Raw genomic sequence first — 24,933 nt, forward strand, 5'->3', positions numbered from 1 at the left:
TTTGCAAAAAAAACCCCACCCATTACGATCTTGCCATCTTCAGCTCAGTCAAGGATATCTTCTGCATAATATCCATTAAAGGGACAAAAAATAATTGAAAGGATTCACATGCAATCTGGTTTCAGGCTTGTGTTCTACATGTAAATTGTTTAGGTTGTACTGATATGATTTACATTGAGGAATAGATTAAAATGCATATATTCTGATGGGTCTGTCAGAGATTTGACTATGCTATGAACCGTGGTATCCTTCTAATTTACTTGATTGATACAACATTAGAAATGGTATTGTGGATTTTAAATCTTTCTGTGAGCCCTTGCTTATACCACCTGTAAGGTGGTGTTACAGGTTGTTGTACCATTTGTGGAATAGGCCTTAGCTATATCAGCATTATCAATATAATGGGGAATTCCAAAGTCAGTTGAAGTATGTTATACCAAGTATTGCCATCCTCGAGACTAATTCTGTCCTAATCTTAACTCAAGTTTTCTTGGAGGACTACCTTTCTCCATTGGAACCTACCATTCATATTTATATCAATTTATGGGCCTAATTTGTGTGACCTTTCTGAGACCAATCAGTTTGATTGGTGTCCAATAGATTGCTTAATTGTTTGAAGCATGCTAGGTTGACTGATATGCATCTTTTGAAGACCCGTTTGTTTTGTTCTTTTTTTTTCTGAAGTAATAGTTGGTCTTTTAAATTGGCTCAGAACAAGCTAGTCTCCTGGTAAGTAGAACCAGTTAACAGTATAGTGTTTGTTATAGTCTTATGGCAGCACAGTTGATATGGTACATAGCTAGGCCTTTTAAAATGAGATTGTGTGTGCATGCACCAATTTCCACAATTAATTTCAAGTGCCTACGTGTTGCTTTACCATTCCAGCCCCAAATGGCATACCATAAAATATCATACTAGAAGATATTCTTTAAGGACATGGTTTTTTTTAAATTCCTAGAAATATTTTGCAATAAATCAATTCTAACGAAGAAATGTCAAGGCAGGATAATATATTCTCAGCTCTTTTAACTGGATTTTTGATTTATATTACAGTACTGTGTAATATGAACAAAGGAGAAATGTCCTCATAATAGCATAACACATACAATGTGTAGTTTGCACATGTAACACGATTTTAATATGTTTATTAACAACTGGAGGTACCTTTATTACACTTATGGGAAAGCTAAGTTCCCTATTTTCCTTGTTCAATGAACTTGAATTTGCTATGACAGGAAATACTAGTACTAATTACCATTCTGGGATATTGAAGCCCTTTAAATAATCTCCTACCTAATCTCTTTTACCTAACCTCTGATGTGAAGTGTAATCTCTTTTTTGCTAGTTTAAAGAGGTAAGATACCTACTTTCAGTTCTGTGGGATTCTTAGTGCTCCCTAAGCTTGTTTTTTTTTTTTTTTGCTTGCAGACAATTCATTAGACAATTGGGTAACAACATCAATAATACTGAGTATCAGTTTTGCTACGTACACTCCCTTTCACTGATGATGTTACTTTTTTGGGTGATGAAAAGTCTGCAAGCAAACGATCAAGCTCAGAGAGCATCAAGAATTCCACAGTTTAATCCTCAGCTCCAGAAATTCTTTTTCTACCAAATTTTATTTCTATCTAAGCACATTGTATGTAGCTGATATCCAAGTGTCCTTACAGATACATTTTCTTCTCTACAGCTTTGGTGCCTCGCAATTAAAGAAGAAAATGAGAAGATTTCTGAGGCCAGGACATGATACCGTAAGGGAGAGGCTCAAGCGTGATCTTTTCCAGTTTAACAAGGTATATTGTAGGGCTTGAATAAGATTTAAGAGGAAACAAATACAGAACCTTTCCACATTTTACGTTCCATGGGTGATTCGGGTGAATTGAGGGATGGAAAAGATGGTTCTCTTTAACCCTATGACTTTTCCAAATGCCGCTTGCTGATAGTCATACTTAATTTTTAGCTTTGAAAATAGCATGAAACACAAAAGTATCTGATAAACCTCCCAGAGTTATTGGCTGTTGGTGGTGTTCAAATGTAATGAATCATCATCTTGTGCTGGACCTATGTCAGCATTGAGGCAATGGCTTTTTTTTTGGATATTTTCACGTCTTAAACTTGCAGATGGTTTCCTGAATCCCAGATGGCCATTTAGAACTCATAATTTTCATGTATAATTTTTAAGACACAAAGTCTTTTTCTCTGGCAATATGTTCCCTCTGTGGAAGCACATGGTAGCTATTGTGGTTTGAATATAGTACTGTTTTTAAATAAACAAGCAAAGGGCAATGTACAATTTACAAGCTTGTATGCACTCCTTCAGTGCAAGTAGGAGGAATGTTAATTTTTTAAAAAATGAAAGCAGTTGGTATGACCGTTTAGTAAAAAAAAAATCTGAAAAGCTAATACTGGTGTGGGTGTTAAAATAACTAACTGGATTTCTGTTAATTGAGGATAAATCTCTCCTTTGAATTAAACATCACAAACAGTGCAGTGAACAACAGGTAGTCCTCATTTAACAACTGCCTCATTTAGCAACCATTCAAAGGTACAACTGTGTAAAAAATAGATTTAGAAATATTTTTCACATTTATGACCATCCGGGATCTCACAGTCATGTGGTTACTGTTCGGACACTATTCAGCAACTGAAGCTATTTATGACCATTGCAGTATCCCACGGTCAGATGGTAACCATTGCAATGCTTTGCAACTGGCTTCTGAGAAGCAGAATTTAAAACAGAGAAGTAAAATTGCCAGTTGGGTTCATGTAACGTTTCACTTGGTGACCACAATATTTAGCAATAGGGTTGTTGGTGCCAATTGTGGTGGCTAAGAGATGGTTAACCATATTTAGCAGAAGTTAAAAAGTAGGCAATTCCTGGCAAATAGATGGGGAAGAAATGGAGGTAGTGAGAGATTTTATTTTCCTGGGCTCCAAGATCACCGCAGATGGGGACTGCAGCCAAGAAATTAAAAGATGCTTTTTTCCTGGGGAGGAAAGCTATGGCAAATCTAAACAGCATACTAAAAAGCAGAGACATCACCCTGCCAACAAATGTGCGTATAGTCAAGGCTATGGTTTTCCCAGTTGCAATGTATGGCTGTGAAAGTTGGACCATAAGAAAGGCTGAGCGCCAAAGAATTGAGGCCTTTGAACTATGGTGCTGGAGAAGACTCCTGCGAGGCCCTTGCTCGACTGCAAGGTGATCAAACCAGTCAGTCTTAGAGGAGATCAACCCTGACTGCTCTTTAGAAGTCCAGATCCTGAAGATGAAACTCAAATACTTTGGCCACCTAATGAGAATGAGGTGGCTGGATGGAGTCACTAAAGCAGTAGGTGTGAGCTTAAATGGACTCTGGAATGGTAGAGGACAGGAAGACCTGGAGGAACATTGTCCATGGGGTCGCGAAGGGTCGGACACGACTTCGCAACTAACAACAACAAAAAGTAGGCTGTTTTTGTGATGCTTACACATTCTGCTAGTTCTTAATTTTTGTGTAAATCTGTAAAAATGACACTTTCTCTGACAGTCATGAAAAAGAGAGCAGTTATATAGCAAGCGAGGGAAAAGACATGTGACTTGATTTACAATAGTGAATTGTGGCCAGCCTTGGTGGAAACCTTAAGAAAGGTTAGGACACCTTGTGCAGATGCTGGGGAGTACCGGAATAGCATCTGCAAATACTTCAGTATTTTACCTCCCAAGATTTTTATAACTAAGCTGTGCTATTCAAAAATCAGTTGTAGAAAGCCAAAGTAATCTTTGATTGTATTTCCTCCCCTGCTGGTTTCCAGAGTTCCTACCATTCCCACTCAAAGTAAAGCTGTTTAATTGGGAAAATAGGTTGTAATCCACACTATCTGGAGAGCATCCCAAAGCTTCCGTTCTGGCCTTGTGATTATTTTACTATAGGAATGATAAATTAAGGCAGTTCTGAACTGCCATATTTCTTCATAGTGAACTGGAGAATTGCAAATTCAATTGATCATGCATGGAATTCCATGTTAAACATAAGCCACCAAAATGATTTCATTTGAAAATAATGTTGATATCCGGATTCTCATATTGGAGTTGGTTTACACACTTAAGTTTCATTCGCTAAATATAAACTGGAGTGCAGGAAGTATCTATCCTTGACCCTTCTCTCTCTCTCAAGTCATGAAATGGCAGTATTTTTAACTTACATTACATATCCAGTTTCTGATTGGTGTGATTTGTGAATTGGCCCAGGGCAGAAAAAGAATTATGCCTGTTAAACAAAGTTCCCAAAGCAATCAGATTTATTGACATGGTAATTTATTTTAAAACATTAAATTGTACTCAACTCAGGAAATCTTTCTTTAATAGTGTCCATGAAGTAAAGAATCATTGGAAATATAGCTACATTCTGGAAGGTTCTTCTAAAGTTAAGGTTAAATTTTTGCAGTATTGAACTCAACTGCATTGTTAAAGATTCATTAATCTATATCATCACATAATACCTAATCACATAATGTTGAAGCCCAACATTCCCACTGCTAAGCGAGGTAGTTTTTAAGTGAATTTTGCTCCATTTTCACCCTTTCTTGCCATAGTTGTTAAGTGAATCTCTGCAGTTGTTAAGTTATTAACACGGTTGTAAAGTGAATCTGCTTTCCTTATTCATTTTTGTCAGAAGGTTGCAAAAGGGGATCACATGAACCCCGGTCACTGCAACTGCCATAAATATGAGTCTGTTGCCAAGCATCCAAATTTTGATTCATGTGATAAGTGAAAAGTGGCCATCAGTCACTTTTAACGTTGAATGGTTGTAACCATTCACTCAATGAATGATTGTAAGTTGAAGACTACCTTGTACAGGCATAAAATAGATTTTGTCCTGCACTGGAATAGGGAGCCTAAAACCAAATCTTATACAGCCTGAGTCCCATTTTTGTGGTGTTCAAAAACCACTAAGATTGTATCATTGTCATTAGATACCAAAATACTGATTTTGGGTGGCATCATTTGTGCGATTTTAGGTGAACTATAGTCTCTGCAAAGTTTGTCATTCCTATTTTACATGGAAATTCTTCTTAGCTATACATTACTTTGATTGCATTTTAAGAGCCATGAAAAAAAATTGCCTGCTGTATTTTATATGGTGTAATGGTGCATGGAGAATATTTAAATGTGCATTAGAAATGTAGTTATTAAGTTATCTCATTGCTTATTCATTAGATAGCCACAATAAAACAATGAATGTATTGATGTATCTGGTTATTTATTTACTTGAAATATTTATATGGCCAGCCATCTCAAAACACTGGGCAGTGTGAGAAACAAAAAAAAAAAAGGGGGGGGGGAGAAAATCAACAAAACAGACCTATCATTAAAACCAAATAAAACAGTAAACATAAATGGTAACATAATTGAGAGCATGACAACTCCTAAAAATGGAGTGCCTACTCATTTTGGCCCAAAGGGAAGAGCTAGATCTTAATGAGAGCCCCTAAAGTATTATAGGATCAGGGCCAACTCTGGGTTGGAAGATTATTTTAAAGGGCAGGTACCACAACTGAGAGTGCATGTCTCCTGGATCCTACTGATAGTCCTCAGATTATTTTCATTTTTTCAAGGAGTGTTCAAAGTTATGATGTCATTGAAAAATAAACTTACAACAAGTGCTTACAATAACTTACAACAGTCGAACCATTCCTAAGATCATGTAATCAAAATTTGGGCACTTTGTGACCAGCCACACTTATGACTGCTGCGTTGTCCCACAGTAAATTTTCCTGCCCTGCCTGGATTGTCTCTGCTTCAACTCCCCCCACCCCCCACTTCACCTGTCTCCCTGGATGGAGAGTGAGCTTTGCAGAGCCAAGCACCAGTGTGGACAGCAGTAGCATCACTGCTGCTGCATACGAGCAGTGGTGGGTGCAGCCTTGGAGGAGGCACCTTGTGGAGTTCTCAACTGTGACTGCCCAAGAAGGTGGCTCAGATGGGACACTCACCTATGTCACTCCATCTCTTTTGCCGATATACAGCACCACAGATTTTTGCCTGTCCCACTTCCTTACTTATTTGATATCTATAACTGGCCATCTCAGCAAATCGCTCTGGGTGGCTTCATTTTAGCATTAATTTAGTGAAGACTTTAATAACTTCTTCATCTATTCTTTCTCTTCTTGATTTGCTTTAAATATACATCTTACAAGTGGCTGAATATCAATTATTTTTTTAAAAAGAAATCTTGCTAAAATGTCACACCAATTGTTTGCAGTTTCTACGAGTCCGTTTTTCATTTCTAGAGGCCATGCAGCATCCCAATTTTTATTTCAAGCTGCTTTAGTTGCGTATAAGTACTCCTAACTGCAAACATACGATGCCTACAGCTCAGTCTTTGCTTTAAAGATTACCCAAAGCAAACCAGCTCTTCCAGTCTTTCTCCTTGGTGTTGGGAGTACTATGCTTCTGGCAAATAAATAAACAAAATCCCAAAAGTACTGGGAATATTCAAGTTGGGGGATTCCTATTTGCCTGGCAGATGGGCCTATGCTATAGATACCATTTATATTTTTAGAATGTAACATTCAGATATTTGTATTCTTAAGCTAAAGGAAAACTTTTTCCCTCTGAAAAGCTGCATCATAAACAAAGAGTACTAGAGGAGTGAATTTCAAGTACATAGACAAGGTTGCACTTTGGGGTGGGGTGGAGAGAGAATCCACTGACTGATTCCCCAAAAGCTGCAGCTATTGATAGGCACACCCTATGGCAGCTCTCTTCCTAATTAATTAGTTTCACTCAAGTTTTTAATTTAAGGATATGTAAAACATTGCAAACGGTAGAGTTTGAAGAATATTGGTCTGGTTAGTCTAAAATGTTGAGCGCTTGCCTCCCCCATATTCAAAAATTCAACTGGAGCTCTACTTTATTACACAATGTTTCCAAGTTCAGGTCAACCTACCACAATTGAGCCTGAAATTTATGTTGCTAAGTGAGAAATTTGTTAAGTGAGTTTTGCCCCATTTTACGATTTTTCTCATCACATTTGTCAAGTGAATCACTGCAGTTCTTAAATTAGTAACACAGTTGTTAAGTAAATCTGATTTCCCCATTGATTTTGCTTGTCAGAAGGTCTCAAAGGGGGACCACATGATTTCGGGACACTGCAACCATCATAAATGTAAGTCAGTTGCTAAGTGTCTGAATTTTGATCATGTGATGATGGGGATGCTGCAATAGTCATAAGTGTGAAAAATGGTTGTAAGTTACTTTTTTCAGTGCTGTTGCAACCTCGAACAGTCACTAAATGAACTGTTCTAAGTCAAGGACTAACTGTATAGTCAGAACGGTGAACTTCAAACTTTGAGCTTTCAACCTCAAACTACTACAAATCCAGAAATGTGGAGTATCTCTAGCTTTATTAAAACATTTTCCTTCTTGAAATAATCTGTCTCCAAATGAATGTGAAGCAAATGTTAAGAAATATAGCAGCAATTGAGTTGTGTTTCAATTATTTGAATTGTTTAAATCTTTCTAGAGTAATATAAAGCTTTTTTTAAAAAAATAAGTGCTATCTTTTGAATTTGACTGTTAGTGTTTTTTTATAAAGATTTGTCTTATAGCTTGTTTATTTTGAGTGTTTTTCCACATCTTTTGCTCTTGAATTTCTCCTTTTTAAGCATGTCCATATTATGGTCAGGCATATCTTTAAAACAATGGGACATTGATCTGTTCACTCAGGCATTCCCCCCCAGGCAAGGCCAAAAGCAGATATATAACTGAAAGAGATTATCCTTTTAGTACGGTATCTCTATGGTGGTGTTGCAGCATGTGGTCTGAGGGTGGGAGGGAGGCTGCATTTCTCTCCTAACCAGAGAGTGCCTTGTTCATGTATAAGTACATGTATCCCAGCAACACAAGCAGCTGTCACTACTAACTGGCAGGGGAAACACTTGGGGATACTAAGAACACCTGTGATTCTATCTTGCAAAAATTCTCAGACCGATGAGCAACACAGTGTGAAATTTAATTCCCTCATCTTGGTATGGCTTGTTGTAAAATTCTGCAGGGCCAGACATGTCTCCATTGTGAAGTTAGCTGATCAGCCAAGTTCAGCTGCCAGACAGGCTGGTTTCACCTGTGTTTTACCTAACTGGAAGCAATCCACTTGGTTCATACCTGAGTGGGGTTCTTTAAGCAGGTAGGCCTTTCAGCCTGCCTCGTTCATTGGGGTAAACACAGGCTTGTGTGGTGGTGGCAAAGCAGTTGCCAAGATTTGATCTGCTGTATTTCTAAGGGCAGATTCAGAAAGCAGCTTGTTTTTCTCATAGTTATAAAATGATTGTGTCACTTTTGAGTGAGACTTGGGAGAAAGAGCTCTGCCTATCCTTTCACTTGTCTGAAAGTTGGCCCCTCCCATGAGAAAACAGCCAAATATGGAGTTCCTAGTTCTGAGAATAAAATATACTTTCCTTAAATAAAAGCCAACTTGATGGCTCATAATCAGTCAGCCAAATTGTGTTGGCTTCTGTGTGTATGTGTGTCTGTTTTCCACTACTGTTTCATTGTTCCCTTTCCTGCCACACCCACTCCAGGTGTACCTGCTTCTGTCCGCTACTGATATGTCATGTTCTAAGATGCAACTTTTGTTGGTCTTTTTTTTCTTCCCCAAATCTGAATATTTTTGCTTTTATGCCCACATAAATCTCATTTCTCAGTGTCCATGTTAGTTGTGCTACAAAGACTTGGGAGTGCTATAAAATGTAGCTAATTATGATTAAACTGAAAGCAAAGCACTATAAATAAAGTTATCATTCTCCTACACAGCTAAATAGACTTTCCTGAAGGTTGGGTGGACTCTCAAACAACGTGTGTTGTTCAGGCTGGTAAAATCAGTGGAAATAAAATCAAAGCTTTCTACTTGTGCAATAGGCCAGCGGTCACCAACTGGTGGTCTGTGGATCACTCGTGGTCCGTGATAAAATTTTGGTGGGTTCACATTAAAATTATTTGCATTTTTATATTGCACTAAATACTATTTTATCTTTTAAAAAAAATTCATATTAGTGGTCTGCAGGATTTAAGATTATGAATTTAGTGGTCCCTGAGGTCCGAAAGGTTGGTGACCCCTGCAATAGGCTATGTAGACTCAACACATTAACATGTGTTTTTTCTGAAACATGAGGTTTAAAACAGGTGTATTTGCAGATAATAAAAACTGAGTAATGTTTGTTGAATTCATAGTAACAGAGTGTAATTGAAAAAGATGCTTTGATAAAATTCATAACCTTTTAATTTTCTTCAGTTATGTAATCAATGTTCATAAAATAGAAGTACGTCAGTTTTCAGCCAGGGATGGTTTATTAAGCAGAATACAAAAAGATGAATACCAAAGAATGCAACGGTGACCAAACAATGTTTTCTAAGGTTCTGTAACTCTGTTTGCAATGTATAATCAGGACTGAGGTGTTGCTGCTTTCAGTGTGTGTGTGTGTGTGTGTGTGTGTGTGTGTGTGTGTGTGTATATATATATATATATATATATATATATATATATATATATATATATATATATATATATATATATATATATATATATATATATATATATATATATATATATAGCTTATTAATGCTCCGTTTTATAGCGAAAGCCAGGAAAAATGACCTTTCATTTCTGCCATTCTATGTAATTGCCCTCTCATTTGTGAGTTCAATATACAGGTGTCCTTTCCAGCAAGCAACCTCTCATTGAATGATAAGGACATCTAGGATGTTTTCCAGATTAAACCATTAAAAAAAAAACCCAAACCGAATGTTTTAATTTAAATCCAGACTTTCTACCAGACATTGCATAAAAGTGCAGTGCCAATGCTGTGTTCTTTTTACAACTGCTGCATTACTTTAACAGCCTTCACGGAAAATGTGATAAAATTGAATCAGCCATCTGACCAACACTGTTTTTAACTATTATGACTTGTGACCATAATGGGCGGGCTCCATTACGGTCATAAGTTGGAGACTACCTGTAGGCACCTTGGAGAGACATTTCTGTACATATGCATGTCTTTTGTCCTCCTCTTTTCAGAGAGCCAATTATTGCAAGTAATTCTTGAGGGATATTGTCACGATAAGACAACTTGACTCTCTATTGTGCCCCATGAATCCTGTTTGGAAAAAGTTGAAATGGTACCCAGTGGTGCTTCAGCTCAGCTGGAAGCCTCTTCCACCTGCAGATATTGATTCTGTATGCATAGATATAAGGGGTTGGCTCCATGACATGTGACAGCAGAGAAAAGTTTTATTCTGCAGTCCTGGTTACATCCATATTTTGGAAGAAGTAAGTTTAGAGAATGCTGATCATGCCGTAGTTGTAAGTTCTTATGAAACCAGAAATGTGACTGATTTGAAGCTGAACTTTACAGATTTTGTCAGTTGTGTCATAGTTTCATTGCTGTAAGGTTTCTGGAATTAAGAATCAAAAAGACACAATTGTCTCCTTTGCTGAGCCTGTCTATTTATGCCTCACAGTGATTGTTATAGTAAATAAATAGTTCTGGATTGTATATTTCCCAGTTTGTTAATGTTGATGACACTGTCAACCAAACAGCATTATTGCTCACTTTCATAGTATAGGAATACGTTCCCAAAAGTTCTCGTCATCTTGGCCATAATGAATAAACCCTTATTCTAAAAAATCTTTCACCGTAGTTTGTGTATTTGCTCCTAAGTAGAGGGCTGCAAATAAATAGGAGAAAGATCAGATTATATTTTCAACATTGAAATAGCAACACTTAACATATACATCTCTGCCTGAAGAATCACTGATTCTTGTAAATGCAAAAAAGAAAGTATGTTTTACCTGTTTGTCCATTTTTTAAAAAATTCTAACCTCTGACTGGTAAACCATGCTCGATGGCTTAGAATGTTGTGTTAACACAATCCTTGTGGCTTATTCACCAGGCTATGGATAGGGGAAATTGGATTAGAGCAATGTTCAAACCGGGTTATATATTTTCCTACATATTTTACTTTGCTTCTGAAATTGCTTTGCCTGTACTTTGGAATGCTGTTGTTAAGATTAACGATACCTTTATGGACCAAAGGTCTAGCTATATAAGACCATATAATACATGTTTTTCTGGCCTGATATATTTACAGAGTAAAGGCAATGCTGTGCAGGATGCTGGGTCTCCACTGTAGAAAATCACATAACGCGTGGGAAACGATTTGTTAAAGTTAACATTAACAAGCTAAATATGGAAGTTCTGGAAATAAAGGATATCAAGAGTGTCTTTACTCAAGCCTAGTCTGGATGAATGGGGTAGACTTTGTGCTATCAATATTTTACAGTAAAAGGATTTTAAACTCTATTTCTGAGCTATTGTTCTAGGGGAGGTTCTTCTACAATGGTTTTAAGCATGATTAAGACAGATCTCTGGTTCTGTAAGATTTGTCTGAAGAAGTACTTTATTTCAATATTATACTGCTTGAGTCCAGGTATTATGAGTCCAGAGCTATGATGAAATTTGCTCATATGTAAGTTCACATTTTTCACAGTTTTTTTTGTCTTCATGTATAATATATATTGCTGGTTTATCTTTTTCTTTTCCACCAGACAGTTGAACATGGTTTCCCTCACCAGCCAAGTGCCCTGGGCTACAGTGCTTTTCTCCACCTTATGGCTATTGGGACCCGGGCAGGAGCCATCAAAATGTATCCTTTCAGTTGTTTATTTCTGAGAAAGTAGGTTAGTTACACACTTCGTAGATATAACGCTTTAGACCAGAATCCTCAAAGATGCTATGGAGCCCAGAAATAATATTTATCTATAATTCTTTAAAAGCAACTGTGGCTTTTCCAGGGATTGTGTGGTAGCAGAACTCCTATGAAACACTTTGAAAAACTTCAGTCAAAGCACTGCATGGCCCTCATTCTCATTCTATAGACAGAACTTTATTGAAAAAAAATTTCTGCACATTATCTATATTAGACTATAAGAACAATAGCTCAATTAAGATATTTGGTCTTCCTAAATATAGAACAGATTTCCCAATTCTGTTCACAGTTTCCCTACCAGCAGGCTAAAGTGGACAGAATCAGAATTCAAATTATACTTGCTGGTCTTGTTCTTCCTCATCGTATAAAGTATAATTGTGAACATGAATGGTACTAAGGTTATCTCTGTATTGCAAAATGGGTTGGGAGAGTAGAATGGAATAAATGCTAGCTTGCTTTAAGTTGGTTGTCTTTGAAGTGGTGATAAGATTTAAACCAGGATAACTTTAATCACTTTAGAATAGAGTCCTGGGACCTCATATTGTGCCACGTTGAGTTAGTTTCTCTCATGGATAATGGAAAGTGTAAGTTCTTGTTTAGAGATTCAAAAATACTGAAGTAAAAAAAAAGGCTGCTTTAAAATTGCTTCTCTTACATTTGCCCCAGTATATAAAATGCAATCCTTATCTTTGCATCATGAAGCCAGTTAAATGTAGAAGAGTGGAGGAAATGGACTGCAAAGAGTCTAAATGCTTTTCCAAATAATTGTCATTTTAATTGGCGTCTCTTTTGGAAATTGTTTATATAATTGTATCATCTGCATACCTGGATTTATGGATTGAAACAGGAGCCTCCTTGGGAACAAATAAGTTCCAGTCAATTCCATCTTGGTCATTTCTTTAAAAGGTTATATGATCAAAAATTTAAATCTTAAAACCTGTTAGAAAGTATAAGGAAAGGGTCCTTTACCAGGGGATCTCATATAAATCAAGGAGTAAATTGCTATACTTCTGCTGTTTTCTCTTCAGATTAATGGAAATAGTCCTCAACTATTTAAACATATAAAAATGTTATTAGAAGTGTAGTCAGCCTAGAGAATTATAACAAAGAATTACTGTTTTCCTAAAATATAACTAATTGGTCACGCTACATGTCAGTTATAATAAATGTCTATTTCAATGCTATTGACCTCAATAGTGGTTCAGTTACGGTACTCCAGGAGTGGAATTCATGGGCTTGCACGAAGAGACCAACACTGTCATGCAAATACATTTCATTCCTGAACAGGTGAGTAAAACTAATGCATCCAAATCTGGCTTCCTCAGAGATAATGCAATTACTCCATATTAAAATGAAATTATTTTTAATGTAACCTGCTGTAGCCCTGATGTAGCTGGTAACTCAGTATGATTCCTGAAGTGTTTGTGAACTGAACATTTTATTCCCAGCTCCCCAAACCTACATATTAATTTAAAGGAAGACTTTGATTTTGGATCTTGGCTCCGGCAGAAGCTGTCAGAGGGAGGATTCCAGCTTTGTGATCTTCTTCCTTAAGTGTTTTGTTGCCAGTTTCTTGGGACACCAAGGAGAGTGGGAGGAAGGCTTTGAGAACCATGAACTGTCCTGTCTCCATTCCATTTAACCATCCTGAAGATAATTCAGACGCCTTGTCCTATAGTTGCCCAAGTAGAAAAGGAAGATCAAATAGAATGCTTGCTACTTCCTGAAAATTGCCCTGTACAATTCAGTTAGTGTCTTATGACCCCCTAGCATTAAGATTAATGCTTTTATGATGGCCTAAATCATTGTAAACTAGCCCGGAGTTGCTTAATAAAGAGATGGATGGCATACAAATTTAATAAATAAATAAAACTAGAGCTTGAACTTACCCAATGGCAATTACAGTATTCTCTCCTCGAATGTGAGTTCTGCAGTAGATTGAACATGCTGTTGGTTAAATTTGTTCGGCTAGTGGAACATATTAATCTGAGCAATTAGTTGACATGTGCCTTATGGTATACAGATAAACCTTATTAAATTCCATTCAAAGTGATGATAAACACTGAATGAAGGGACTTATGACCAGTCATTGAGGTTCTGGCCATTGTAGTGTCTGTGCAGTCATATGAGCAAAATTCAGGCCCACCTACCCTTATGACCATCCTTTGGCTGTCTGCCTACCCACTGCCACTAGCTGTCCTTGCCTAACCCTGCGTCCCACGGTACCGCACAACAGTACTGCACCAGTTGTGATCTTCCTTCATATCATCTTCTTTCACATTAATGCAGCTGGGCCTTCTCTTGTGCCCCATCCGGGGCTACTGTATGCCAGCCAGATTCTCCTTTCATGTTCTACCAAGCGCTTGCTTTTGCCAAAGAAGTCTGGTGCATGAAAGAAGGCCTCAGCTTTTGGGTCCTTTTGTACCAGTACAGTCAGCTTTTCTTTCATGTGCCTAGCTTTTTTTGTGAATGAAGATCCTGGGCGAAGCAGAATGGAGGCCCCGGAAGGGATGTGAAAGACACGCTGTCTGCACCAGTCTGAAACAAGAGCCAGGCCAATATAGTAATGGTGCATAGTGTGGCATCAGGGCTAAGTGTCAGGGCCTTTTGGCAAGCAGCCAAAAGGACAGATTGGTGCGGGAAGAAAGGCCATGTGGGTGAAGTTCAAAAGGAGGCAGAGGAGGCAGTACCTTATCAAGGCTTGGGACTGGGAGGGACCAAGGCAGGAATAGTTTGGATCAGGGTGGGTCCTCACTAAACAATTTGTGGGAGTCAATTAATGACAGCAATGGGAACTGCCATGATTGCCATTGTTAAGCAATGTTAACTAAGGACTATCTGTAGATCAGATGTATGATTAGAGGAAGAAAAGCATGGACCTCTTATTTTCTGTATGGGACCCTCCTCTGGATTTGGACTTTTCAGTTTGTGGGAGAAGGAAATGATGTAAACATTTTCCCCAGTAACTTGCAGCCTGAAACTTCCTGCAGAACTTTTTTTTTAAAGCAACCTTTAGTGCTAACAAAGGTTATCTCTTCTTAACCTTTTATGTTTGGACAAGAGCAGAACAGGAAGACAAGAGCTAAACATTTAAAAAGGCTAAATATACAGGGATATACACTGATCTGAATTCAAAGGGTGATTCAGAATGTACATGGCTGTATGCACTACAAATTGTTAAAATGAGAATTTTTTTCATTAGATTGTGTGTTTTCAGGTTGATTTAAAAAATTACCAACAGGTACCACACACTCCAAATTCCCTTTTCCCCTTTGAATCTGTTTTGCTCCACAATTCACTTAAGTATCTTAAGTGCTGTGCTATGTTGAAGGATCATGTACTCACCTGGGAGTAAAAAGAGAAAGCAAAGTGCTATATATTTAATGTCTCATGTAATTTCCTTCAACATAGTTCTTATTTTGAAACAGGGTGTGTACCTATTGAGTGAAAGTCCCTTTCATATTAGGAAAAAGATCCTGCGTTTTGGAGTACTTCATATTTTATTTGTTTTTGGAAATTTGGATCTGATTCCAATGCTTCAATCAGGAAATATCTATAGGAAAATTGGTATGCCCAGCTGAGTGTCAGTATGGTGTTCAGAATATTTGATTTTAAATCTAAAGTGTGGTTAGGGTTGGGCTTTAACAAATACTCTGGGGCATCACTTTTAAGAATTAACACATATCCAAAGAATGCAAAAAAGGAAAAAGGAGATTTAAAAATGTCACTTCGTAAAAAGGCGTGTGTTTGTTTAATTCAGACATCAGGAATTCAGATTATCAGCTAGGTAAAATTTATCCTTGGAAGCAGGTAACTTTGGGTTAACTGACCTAAAACACAATTTGTGTAAGTTCTTATTGTTGTGTAACACTAATGCTTAAATACTATGAAAAGCCCAGAAATAGTTTGGAGTGCTTAGACTTGATGGACAGAATCTTAAGGAAGTACAAGAAATGGAATATTATTGGAATGGGTTTGAGAACATCATGCAAGGTAAAGGTTTATGGTTATTGGTGGTTTGTTCTCTGAGCTTGTTCTTTAGATTCCAAACATTTCATCACCAGGCTAGGTAATATCATCAGTGGAACCAAAAACAACATCCACCACCCGAGCTACAAATATTTTCCACCATATCTAAAAGTTTATGGTACTACGTTAATGAATTTATTAAGGTTGAAATAGGTTAGGGAAGTGGCTTCCAAACATGGAAGGTAATACAAAAAAGTACAATTAGAGAAGGCAGAGTAGGACCATTTTGCTGAACAAATTTATGAACCAAAGAGGCACACTCTTTAATAAGCCTAATAAATTTAGGTTCATTTGATTTATGTGATTAAATTATTGTATATTACTCATTAGAACTGAAAGTAACTTCCTCTTTGGGCCAATTCTTTCCCAACATGTTAGATATCTAGTGTGTCCTGAATGTCCGGAATATATTCCTTATGTCAAAAGAAGTTAAATATGAATTTGTGGATACATTTAGTACTTTATAATATCTATCAGTTGACTGCATATGTACTGCATTATATATTTCTCTTCTGGTTAATCAATTTAGAATCAATGTTCTAAATCATGGGTGTCAAATTTGCCACGTCATGTTGCTGTCATGTGACGTATTGCAATGTTTTTCCCCCTCACGGAGCTGGGGTGGGTGTGGCCTGTGCGTGATGCATCCGGCCTGTGGGGTTGCCAATTTGACACCCCTGTTCTAAATGGACACCATATATTAAATTGGATAAATGTTGGTAACAATAGATTTATATTCTGAAATGTGCACATCCAGTTTTATTTGGTCCGCTTTGATATAGAATTTTTCTTAAGATCTTTTTTTATTTTTATTTTATTTTTGCTATGCACCAGTGTGAGCAATTTATAATCTTTATGATACATCTTTCACAGTATCCCCCCCCCTCTTTTTTTTCAATGGCACTTCTTGGTGCCCTCAGATCAAACAGCTGGAATTCAACAGCAAGGAGGTTTTATTGATTTTTTTCAAACTAAGAAGTAAAATTGCAGTGTTAAATATCCTGTCCTGTTTTTTTCTTTTCATAGGATAGATCTTGTCTTAAAAGGGGTTCCTGTGCTTGGTATAGATAGTATACTTGCTGGAATAAGCTGTCAACGTCTATAAAATATGTGAACATTTGCCTATTGGCCTAGTTGTTGCTTTTGGCCACTCCCTTGGAATAGACTTCTGAAGTGGAGGTTCTGTAACAAATCTGTTTCTGCATAACTTTGTCCCATCCTAGATGGGAAATTTAATTCATCTTAGTCATGGATTTTAGCTTAAAACAATAGCCCAGTTCTTGAAATGCTACTGCAGATAATAGTTCTCCAAAGGTTATTTCATCTCTTTCTATTTGATAATTTTCAGTGTCGCTTGGTGACCCTATTGGATGATAATAGCCTGCATTTATGGACCTTGAAACCCTCCCATCATGGTACATCAGAGCTTCAGGAGGAAAGACACTTCACACTCCGTGGGCCCCCTGGGTAATTAGGATACTTCCAATCCTAGCACTTCTGGGCTGCTAAGAAAGCCAACTTGCTTGACATACAGTAGATTCTTCACTGTTGATAATATGAATATACGTTTATATAAACTCAAAGTTCTCTGCACTCTTAAGTAATCTGTTTTTTTTGTGGTATAGAGAAATGTGGTATGAGTCATCTTTTGTAAACCCAGTTTTCCTCTTGGCCTTATTTGAGCAAATTTAATTTGCTATTTCATCGGAAGCAAAAGCCAGTTGTGGTACAGCAAGAAAATCAGAGGATCATGGATACAATGTCTGAACTTACCCTAAGCCACTGCAGTTAAAAGAATGGCAAAAGTGTGGTGCAGATTTTAAGATAGTGGCAAAGGGGGAAATATTAACAAGCATCAATAAAGTACTTGGTAGTATTTTGTTTACTATTCCTTAAACCCAGCATTGCCAAGCAGTTGGGTATCACAAAGTTCTTGCAAGTTTATATATTCATAAACCACATGATTTTCTGTTTCATATATATTTCTCTGCCACTGACAACTCCAGAGTTTGAATTTTAGTAACTTGTCTTTGGTAGTCCTTTCTGAATTCTTGCAAATAGATTTTGAATCAAATATTTATTTTATATGGTGCTACATGAATGTTGATTGCAATATCAAGTTCATTCAACTGAATCTTAAAATATTTTTTTGGTCCACTTCTAGTTCCCCTCCAAGTGCTACCCAAATTACAGCAATCCTGGCACATTCATCTCAAGAACTTCTGTATCTTGGAACTGAAAGTGGTAATGTGTTTGTGGTAGAACTCCCATCCTTCAGGGTGCTAGAAGACCAGCTCATCAGTCCAGAAGAAGTGATGCAAAGGTGATGTCACACACTGGGTTATGTTAGCTAATGAAATTTCTGGGGATTTTGCTCTGTTTATAAATCCAACCATAGATGTGGATATAGATTCTGCAAGTCTCGATCAACATACAACCTGTCTGTATGTCATACATGAAGTCTGGAAGTTGAGTCATGGCGATTGGACTTCTTGTTGGTTTGAAACGTTTTGCTGCTTCTTTAATCTGAGCCAGTTGGTTAGGAGGACCCTATATGTTTTCCAGGGAGGTTTCATTTCTTACCTAATCTGAATAGGCTCCTTATGTGAGTAGGCAGAGTTGTTGGGATGTAAATGTTCTAACTCTCTGGTGAGGAGTCAAAGCCTTCTTCTAAAAACAGGGGCCATCAAGGCCTAAAGTCAGAGAAAGAGTAGCATTTGGGGTGGCCTATGAGTTTACACTTGTCCAGTCTTGAATAACCTAGGTGATTTACATGTTTTCAAGGTTCATCTTCCACACCGTAACTTCTCAAAGACTTCTGTTATGACCATATTGTTCAGATAGGTCAAAGTACCATGCTGTTTCCTTTAAATACACCCAGGAAAAAAATAGACTGAATTAGATTACCTAAGTATATTGCATTCAAACAATGCATTAGTTTAGAAATAGAAGTGTTTCTGTGGAAGATGAACTACTTTCAGCAATTGGCCTGGAGCCCGCTGGTGAAAAAGCATGGTCTGCTTTGAGCTGAAAGCAGTGGCATTGGCAAGAAGCCATGTGCTTGGCCTTATGATGGTGCAGAGGAAGATGGAGACCTACCAAATTTAAGTTTCTTTTGCTTTCACGGTAATGTTATATGATTCCATTTGTGTTTCCTCACAGAGTGCCAGAAGATTATCGGAACAGGAGGTCACTGGAATTGGTAGAAGTGTTACGGGAACATCCTCGGAATCCCAATCAGATTTTGATTGGTTACAGCAGGGGCCTCATTGTTCTCTGGGATTTAATAAATAAGAAAGCAACGCATCATTTACTTGGCAATCAGGTACACGTGGATTCTGAAAGTTCCAAACAAAGGCTAGGAAGTTTCCTTAGTTTATATAGCAAGTTACAGTTTATGTTCCTCCAAATTGATAAGCCAAAATGTGATTGGCTTGAATGTGGCTTAGTGTATTGTGTGAGACCATCTGGGTTTTTTTTTTGGGGGGGGGTAAATTACTGTTTATAGTTACTGTGGACCTGACAGATTTTACTTTAATAAACTAGGATTAAATGGACTGGTCATTGACTGTAATAAACAATTAAGCCATGAATGTATAGTTTACTGTACAATATGAGCAAGGTCATAGAACTCTGTGCAAAGACCAGGGACATCTGGTTGGCCATTAAATGTCTTTTGTCTAACAATTATGACGTCCTTGCACATTTTTTTAAAAGGGGAGCAAGAAAGAAAATGTGTTTTTCTTATCCTGCAGTTTATCCTTTCAGCATCCTTCTGCTTAAGGTAGGGAATAGGAAATGTATGTTTCATTACCCTCATCCGAAACTTGAAAACAAACAAACCCCCCCAATTATTATAATCAGGGTTTTATTATACCAGTTTATTCACATAGCTAACCCTCAAGCTCTCTTTCATTACCATTTTCTAATAGCATATTAAAGTGCTTGGTTTGCTAGTTAGAATAACAGTATGACTGAACAGTCAGGCGTGCAACTTGAAAAGACAAACCATACACTGACAGGGTTAATGGAGAAACAAGAGGTCATAGGGCCTATGAGGAGATGAGAGAATGTGCTGTGGAGGGAGCCCGCAAGTTGTTAAAAGCTGCCTTCTCTCTTTTGAACGCTCTGTTGAACTTTCTTAGTTGGCCTGATTTATCGGTTACATCATAAAAGTGAAGAAGATTGACAGCACTATTTCCACACTATCACACATTTACTCTCTCTGATGAGAATATTTGACTTCTTTCATTAGAAGGTCACACATAGTAGGTCAGTTTGAAATAGAGAGCTCAACCTTTCCCCAAAACTCTGGGAATGGCTCCTCTCCAAAAGTTTGCACTGGCTATGTATAAACAGAAGAAATGATTAAATCTTTCAGCAGCAGCAATCATATTCACTGTTCAGATTACATTTGGTTTAGCTTTTGTCCCCACTTTTTGGATGTGTGACCTCTGGTGTGCCACTCAGGTAAATCTCAGATAAAGCACACTTCTCCAGTTCGAAGATGAATGAATGTGCTGTGGCTTTCATGGGTCAAGAGTCCAGACTGGTGTATGCTCACCACCTTTGTTTTGGGGAGAAAATGCAGAGTAGTACACTGGCAGCACCACCACAGCCTGAATCTGGCCAGTTCAGATTGATGGTATCTAAAGGCAAAGAGGCATACCAGAGTCAGCTCTCCTGTTAGCTCTGTGACCTGGTTCAAAGCATTAGCTACAGGAGAAAAGATCCTGTTCACGACTTATAATGAACTCCAGATTTCTGTAAGGATTCAAGATAAAAAAAACGGAGAAATAAAGAGATCCTGTTTTAAATACAGACATTCTGAGCAAATTGATCCTGTTGCTACTTCAGGATGTGTCTCTTGTTTCTCTCTAGCAACTAGAGAATCTCTTCTGGATGAGGGATGGTCACCATATCATCAGTTGCCATTATGATGGGAGCCATACACAGTGGCCAATTTCAAGCGATGACAGGCAGCCTGAGCCTTTGGAAAGCAAAGTACATTACGGTTAGTATGTGGGAAGCTGGGAAGATACGCCTTTGGCATCAGCTTTGATTCTGGTTTTATTGGAAGTCACCTTTGGTGAAAGGGGTGGCATATAAATTTGATAAATAAATTCAAAGCTTGATTTTAGAAACTCTGGACCTATAAAACTGAACATAACAAATTAGCTATTCAATGAAGGCTTGTTTGATTCAAATATCATATATGCCACCCTGAGGATATAAAAAGCAAGAAAGAGAGGGGATTGTTTAGTATCTGATCAATAACATAACAATATATTGTGTAGACCTTTTTTAGAGCTTTGATTCATGTTGCTTTGATTCATGTTCCTCAAATGATGCGATAAAACCGTGCCACTTAATTAATTGCTACAGGATTTATGTGTAGCTTGTGTTTTATCTGAATGATTCTATGACTAGAGACTAAAACTTGTGCTCCAAAAAGCGCTTATAAAAGCTTAAAAAATAGACTCCAAATCATAGAAAACAAATTGTCAGAATTGCTAGACAATTTGATTTTTAACAGCAATAATAATTCTAACAATTTTAATAAACCTTCTGGAGATATATAGGGATGGCAGGTTTTTTTTAGCCCTTGGAATTAGTTTTTTTAACCAGAACATAGATGAAGGCTGTTCATATGAAACAGGATTAGCGTTTCCATTTATCCTTCATGTTATAAAGGCAATCTGAGTGTACAGTTGCTCTGCATAATTAGTTGGTGAAGCTGTTTGGCTGTGCAATTTCTATGCAGTGTAGATGCTGTGTCAGCTTTACTAAAACTGTTTGTGAGTTTTGCAGTACAAGAATATATGGTACATTCTTCGTAAATATTCTGTTGTAGGTCCCTTCCCTTGCAAGGCCATCTCCAAAATTTACTGGCTAACAACAAAGAATGGGTGAGTATTATGGGTGAGTAACATGACAGTGCTGCCTCTTGTCTGAATGGAGTGACTTTTTAGTAACAAGAGAGGCTATTCCTGGAATCCTGTAACTGATTAAGTAACAACAATCATATGTCCTTTTCTACATATAATAAATATTTATATATACTTATCAGACACAGCGTTGCTGTCTCTTTTTAGGCAATTTGAATCGATGCTGTGGCCTTTTATACAGGATTTATAGTCTGCCTTTTGCTATAGGCTTCCCTTCTCCTAACTATAAATAGTTATTCTGTAATTATAAAATTCCATAGGCATAGATCCATATTTCATATCATTCAGTGAAAGCCAGAATGAAAACAGTGGAAAATACAATGAATAGAAATGACAGCTAGCAGGTAGGGAGAAGGAGGAGAGAGGGAGAAGAAAGTGATGGGTAGGGTACAAATATGGTGTATGGAGAGCAGGAGAGCCAATAATTTTCTGGGGAGTTGATGGTAAGACGAATTGATGTAAACATTTAACAATATAATATGATGGTTGTGTAATACTATGAAAATGAAAAAAAAAACTTTATGTGTGTGTGTGTGTGTGTGTGTGTATTTGTAGATTTTCACGGGTACAGGTATGCAGGTCTTGGCATATTTGGGTCTTTTCCCATGTAAGATTGAGAGTATCTTGGTGACGTTTCGATGAGGTCACACTCGTCATCTTCAGGCTGGTGCCTTTGGCTTCATGCTTGTGCGAGCAAAGCGTGATCGGAGCTGCCGTCTTTCTGGCCGTGGCGCATGCTGCTGCCACGAACAGCACGCGCCTCCTCTCCAGCCCTTGTAAAATTTTCCACCTCCGGCAAACGGGCTCACCTGCTTAGTCTGCACCTCCTCGTGCTCGGCTCATTCTTCAGAACCCTGAGTGGAGACGAGCCAGAGGGAAGAATGATCCGAGCGCGAGGAGGTGCAGACTCAGCAGGTGCGCCCGTTTGCCGGAGGTGGAGGAGGTGGAAAATTTTACAAGGGCTATATATATATGTATGTTTTCGTAGATTTTCACGGGTGTAGGTATGCTGGTCTTGTTGTATTTGGTTCTTTTCCTGTGTAAGATTGAGATTGTCTTGGCAATGTTTTGGCGAGGTCCCACTCACCATCTTCAGGCTGATGTTTTTGGCTTCACTCGCACAAGCACGAAGCTGAAAACACCAGCCTGAAGATGGCGAGTGGGACCTCTTTATATATATATATATAAAAGAAATGACAGCTAAAGATCAGATAGACGAATCTTAAATACCACTGAAAATGATAGAATGAAAAGACTCTGAAGTACCTAAAATATAACAGTCAAGACTCTTGTCAGACAACGCTGAGGAGAGAAAGCGCTCAGTAAGTTGCCACCACAAGGAACGGTTCCTCTTCAAATGAGCTTTGGAAAAGCAATGTCTATTTCCGTAATGTGGGAATCTGCCTTAAGGGGTGAGGGAAAGAGATACTGCTTAGGGAACATTCAGATAAGAAAAAGGAGAAAACCCCAGTGCTTAACAGTCAAAGAAAGAAACTGCCTGAATTGATAAGGCCATTAAAAATGATAGAGCGACATTTGTATTTTCAGACTTGCAATATTCTATTAATGCAGCCTTACCACAAAGTAGAATTAGGTCATCTGCTCATCTGCTTGAAGGAACAGCCAGGTTTTCACAATCCACTGGGAGATTAAAAGGTTTAGGATCCCTCAGAATCTTGGGTTTGAGGCTATTCCATGACTGAGACACCAACACCACTATTTAGGCCAGTGGGTTACATCGAGTTACGAGTTATGACCACAATTGAGCCCAAAATTTATGTTGCTAATTGAAACATTTGTTAAGTGAGTTTGCTTCATTTTACAACTTGTACCTGTATTGCATGCTTTGCTTATCCCTTGCTAATTATTTAAAGGATTTAATTCTAAAGATGGAGAGATGCAGTTTTCAGTAAGACCGTTTAAAAAAAAAAACAACCTATGAAACGCTGTTAAAATGAAGACTCAGAATATTATCTGTTTTTCTTTAAGGCTCCCTTACCTCATATTCCAAGGAGGGATGCCTCGAGCCAGCTATGGTGACCGGCATAGCATTACCGTTGCTCATGGCGGTCGGCAGATTGCCTTTGACTTCACATCACGGGTGATAGACTTCTTTGTCATTGCCAATGCTGAACCATTCGCAGGTATGTAGAAGGCTGAAATAGCGATCTAATACAGTATCATTTCTAAACTCTTGGAGAATAATTGACTAATTTGTGAGTGCTTTGTTTCCCTTGTCACACCATTCCTCTATATTCCTTAGAAGAACTGAAGTGCTTGCCTGTTCATTTTTAGGTTCAATTACATTTAAACCCTAAGCCACTTAAGTTTTTAAAGACTGTGAAGCAACCATTAACTTGCCCATAACTCAAAACGTGTTTCTGATACCCTTCTCCAAATGCATTTGTTGCAGAGGCACATTCTGCCAAATATCACTTCCTTCTGCAGATAATTGTAGGTGGTGTGCCCTGGTTTTAGAATATTATTTTGTGAAGTTATCCCTATCGTCTATTTTGCAAACATTTAGATGCCAGGGTAGGGCGCTGTTGTTCACTCAAAGCACTTTCATTTTGTTTTCTGTTTTATATCCAGCCTTTTATCTCACACAGTACAGTAGGTAGAAATGTACTGTAATCTGTTAGTGGTTTTGTTGCAGGTTGCTATCATCAGATTTTTTGTTTTGTTGTAGTATATTTCACATATATTATGCACTGATTTTACTCCATTACCGTGTATTAAATATACAAAGTGCATTCGATATTTAAATAGTATTCAAAAGTATTAAAAGTACATTAAAGTGAAAACAAAACGTCCAGATAAAAGCGTGAAATATAAAACGTTGGGGAAAATTGCTTTTAAATATTGATAGTAGTTGAAAAAAAATCACATATCTTCCCCATTGCAATACATTGATATAGCAATCTGGAACAAACCTTACTTTATTTTTTCTGATTTGTACCAATACATCAGTGGTGGGTTCCTCCCGGATCGCACCGGATCGCGCGCGCTCCCTTTCAGCGCTCCACCTGGCTTGCGCGCTCCCTTTCAGCGCTCCACCTGGCTTGCGCGCTCCCTTTCAGCGCTCCACCTGGCTTGCGCGCTCCCTTTCAGCGCTCCACCTGGCTCTCGTGCTCCCTTCCGGCGCTGAAACCGGAAGTACAGTTTTGCCCGGCCCTGGGGAAGCAACGACGCCTGTCTGCGCTCCAC

At 38.0% G+C, this 24,933-nt stretch overlaps 1 protein-coding gene across 4 annotated transcripts in view; it reads left to right on the plus strand.

The window, feature by feature from the left end:
* The window catches only part of LLGL2 (LLGL scribble cell polarity complex component 2), a 377,463-nt gene that overhangs the window by 319,112 nt on the left and 33,418 nt on the right, over window positions 1-24,933 (plus strand). For all 4 annotated transcript variants that reach the window (XM_081937848.1, XM_081937849.1, XM_081937847.1 and 1 more), the window contains 9 exons: window positions 1,691-1,793; window positions 11,589-11,686; window positions 12,955-13,036; window positions 17,127-17,245; window positions 17,943-18,101; window positions 18,941-19,103; window positions 20,660-20,792; window positions 21,633-21,687; window positions 23,716-23,870. In XM_081937848.1, the coding sequence (XP_081793974.1) occupies window positions 1,719-1,793; window positions 11,589-11,686; window positions 12,955-13,036; window positions 17,127-17,245; window positions 17,943-18,101; window positions 18,941-19,103; window positions 20,660-20,792; window positions 21,633-21,687; window positions 23,716-23,870 (1,039 nt within the window). In that variant the 5' untranslated portion in view covers window positions 1,691-1,718. The remainder of the gene's footprint in view (window positions 1-1,690; window positions 1,794-11,588; window positions 11,687-12,954; window positions 13,037-17,126; window positions 17,246-17,942; window positions 18,102-18,940; window positions 19,104-20,659; window positions 20,793-21,632; window positions 21,688-23,715; window positions 23,871-24,933) is intronic.

Source organism: Natrix helvetica (genome assembly GCF_964273705.1).
Source record: "Natrix helvetica genome assembly, chromosome: 1".
Lineage (NCBI taxonomy): Eukaryota > Metazoa > Chordata > Lepidosauria > Squamata > Natricidae > Natrix > Natrix helvetica.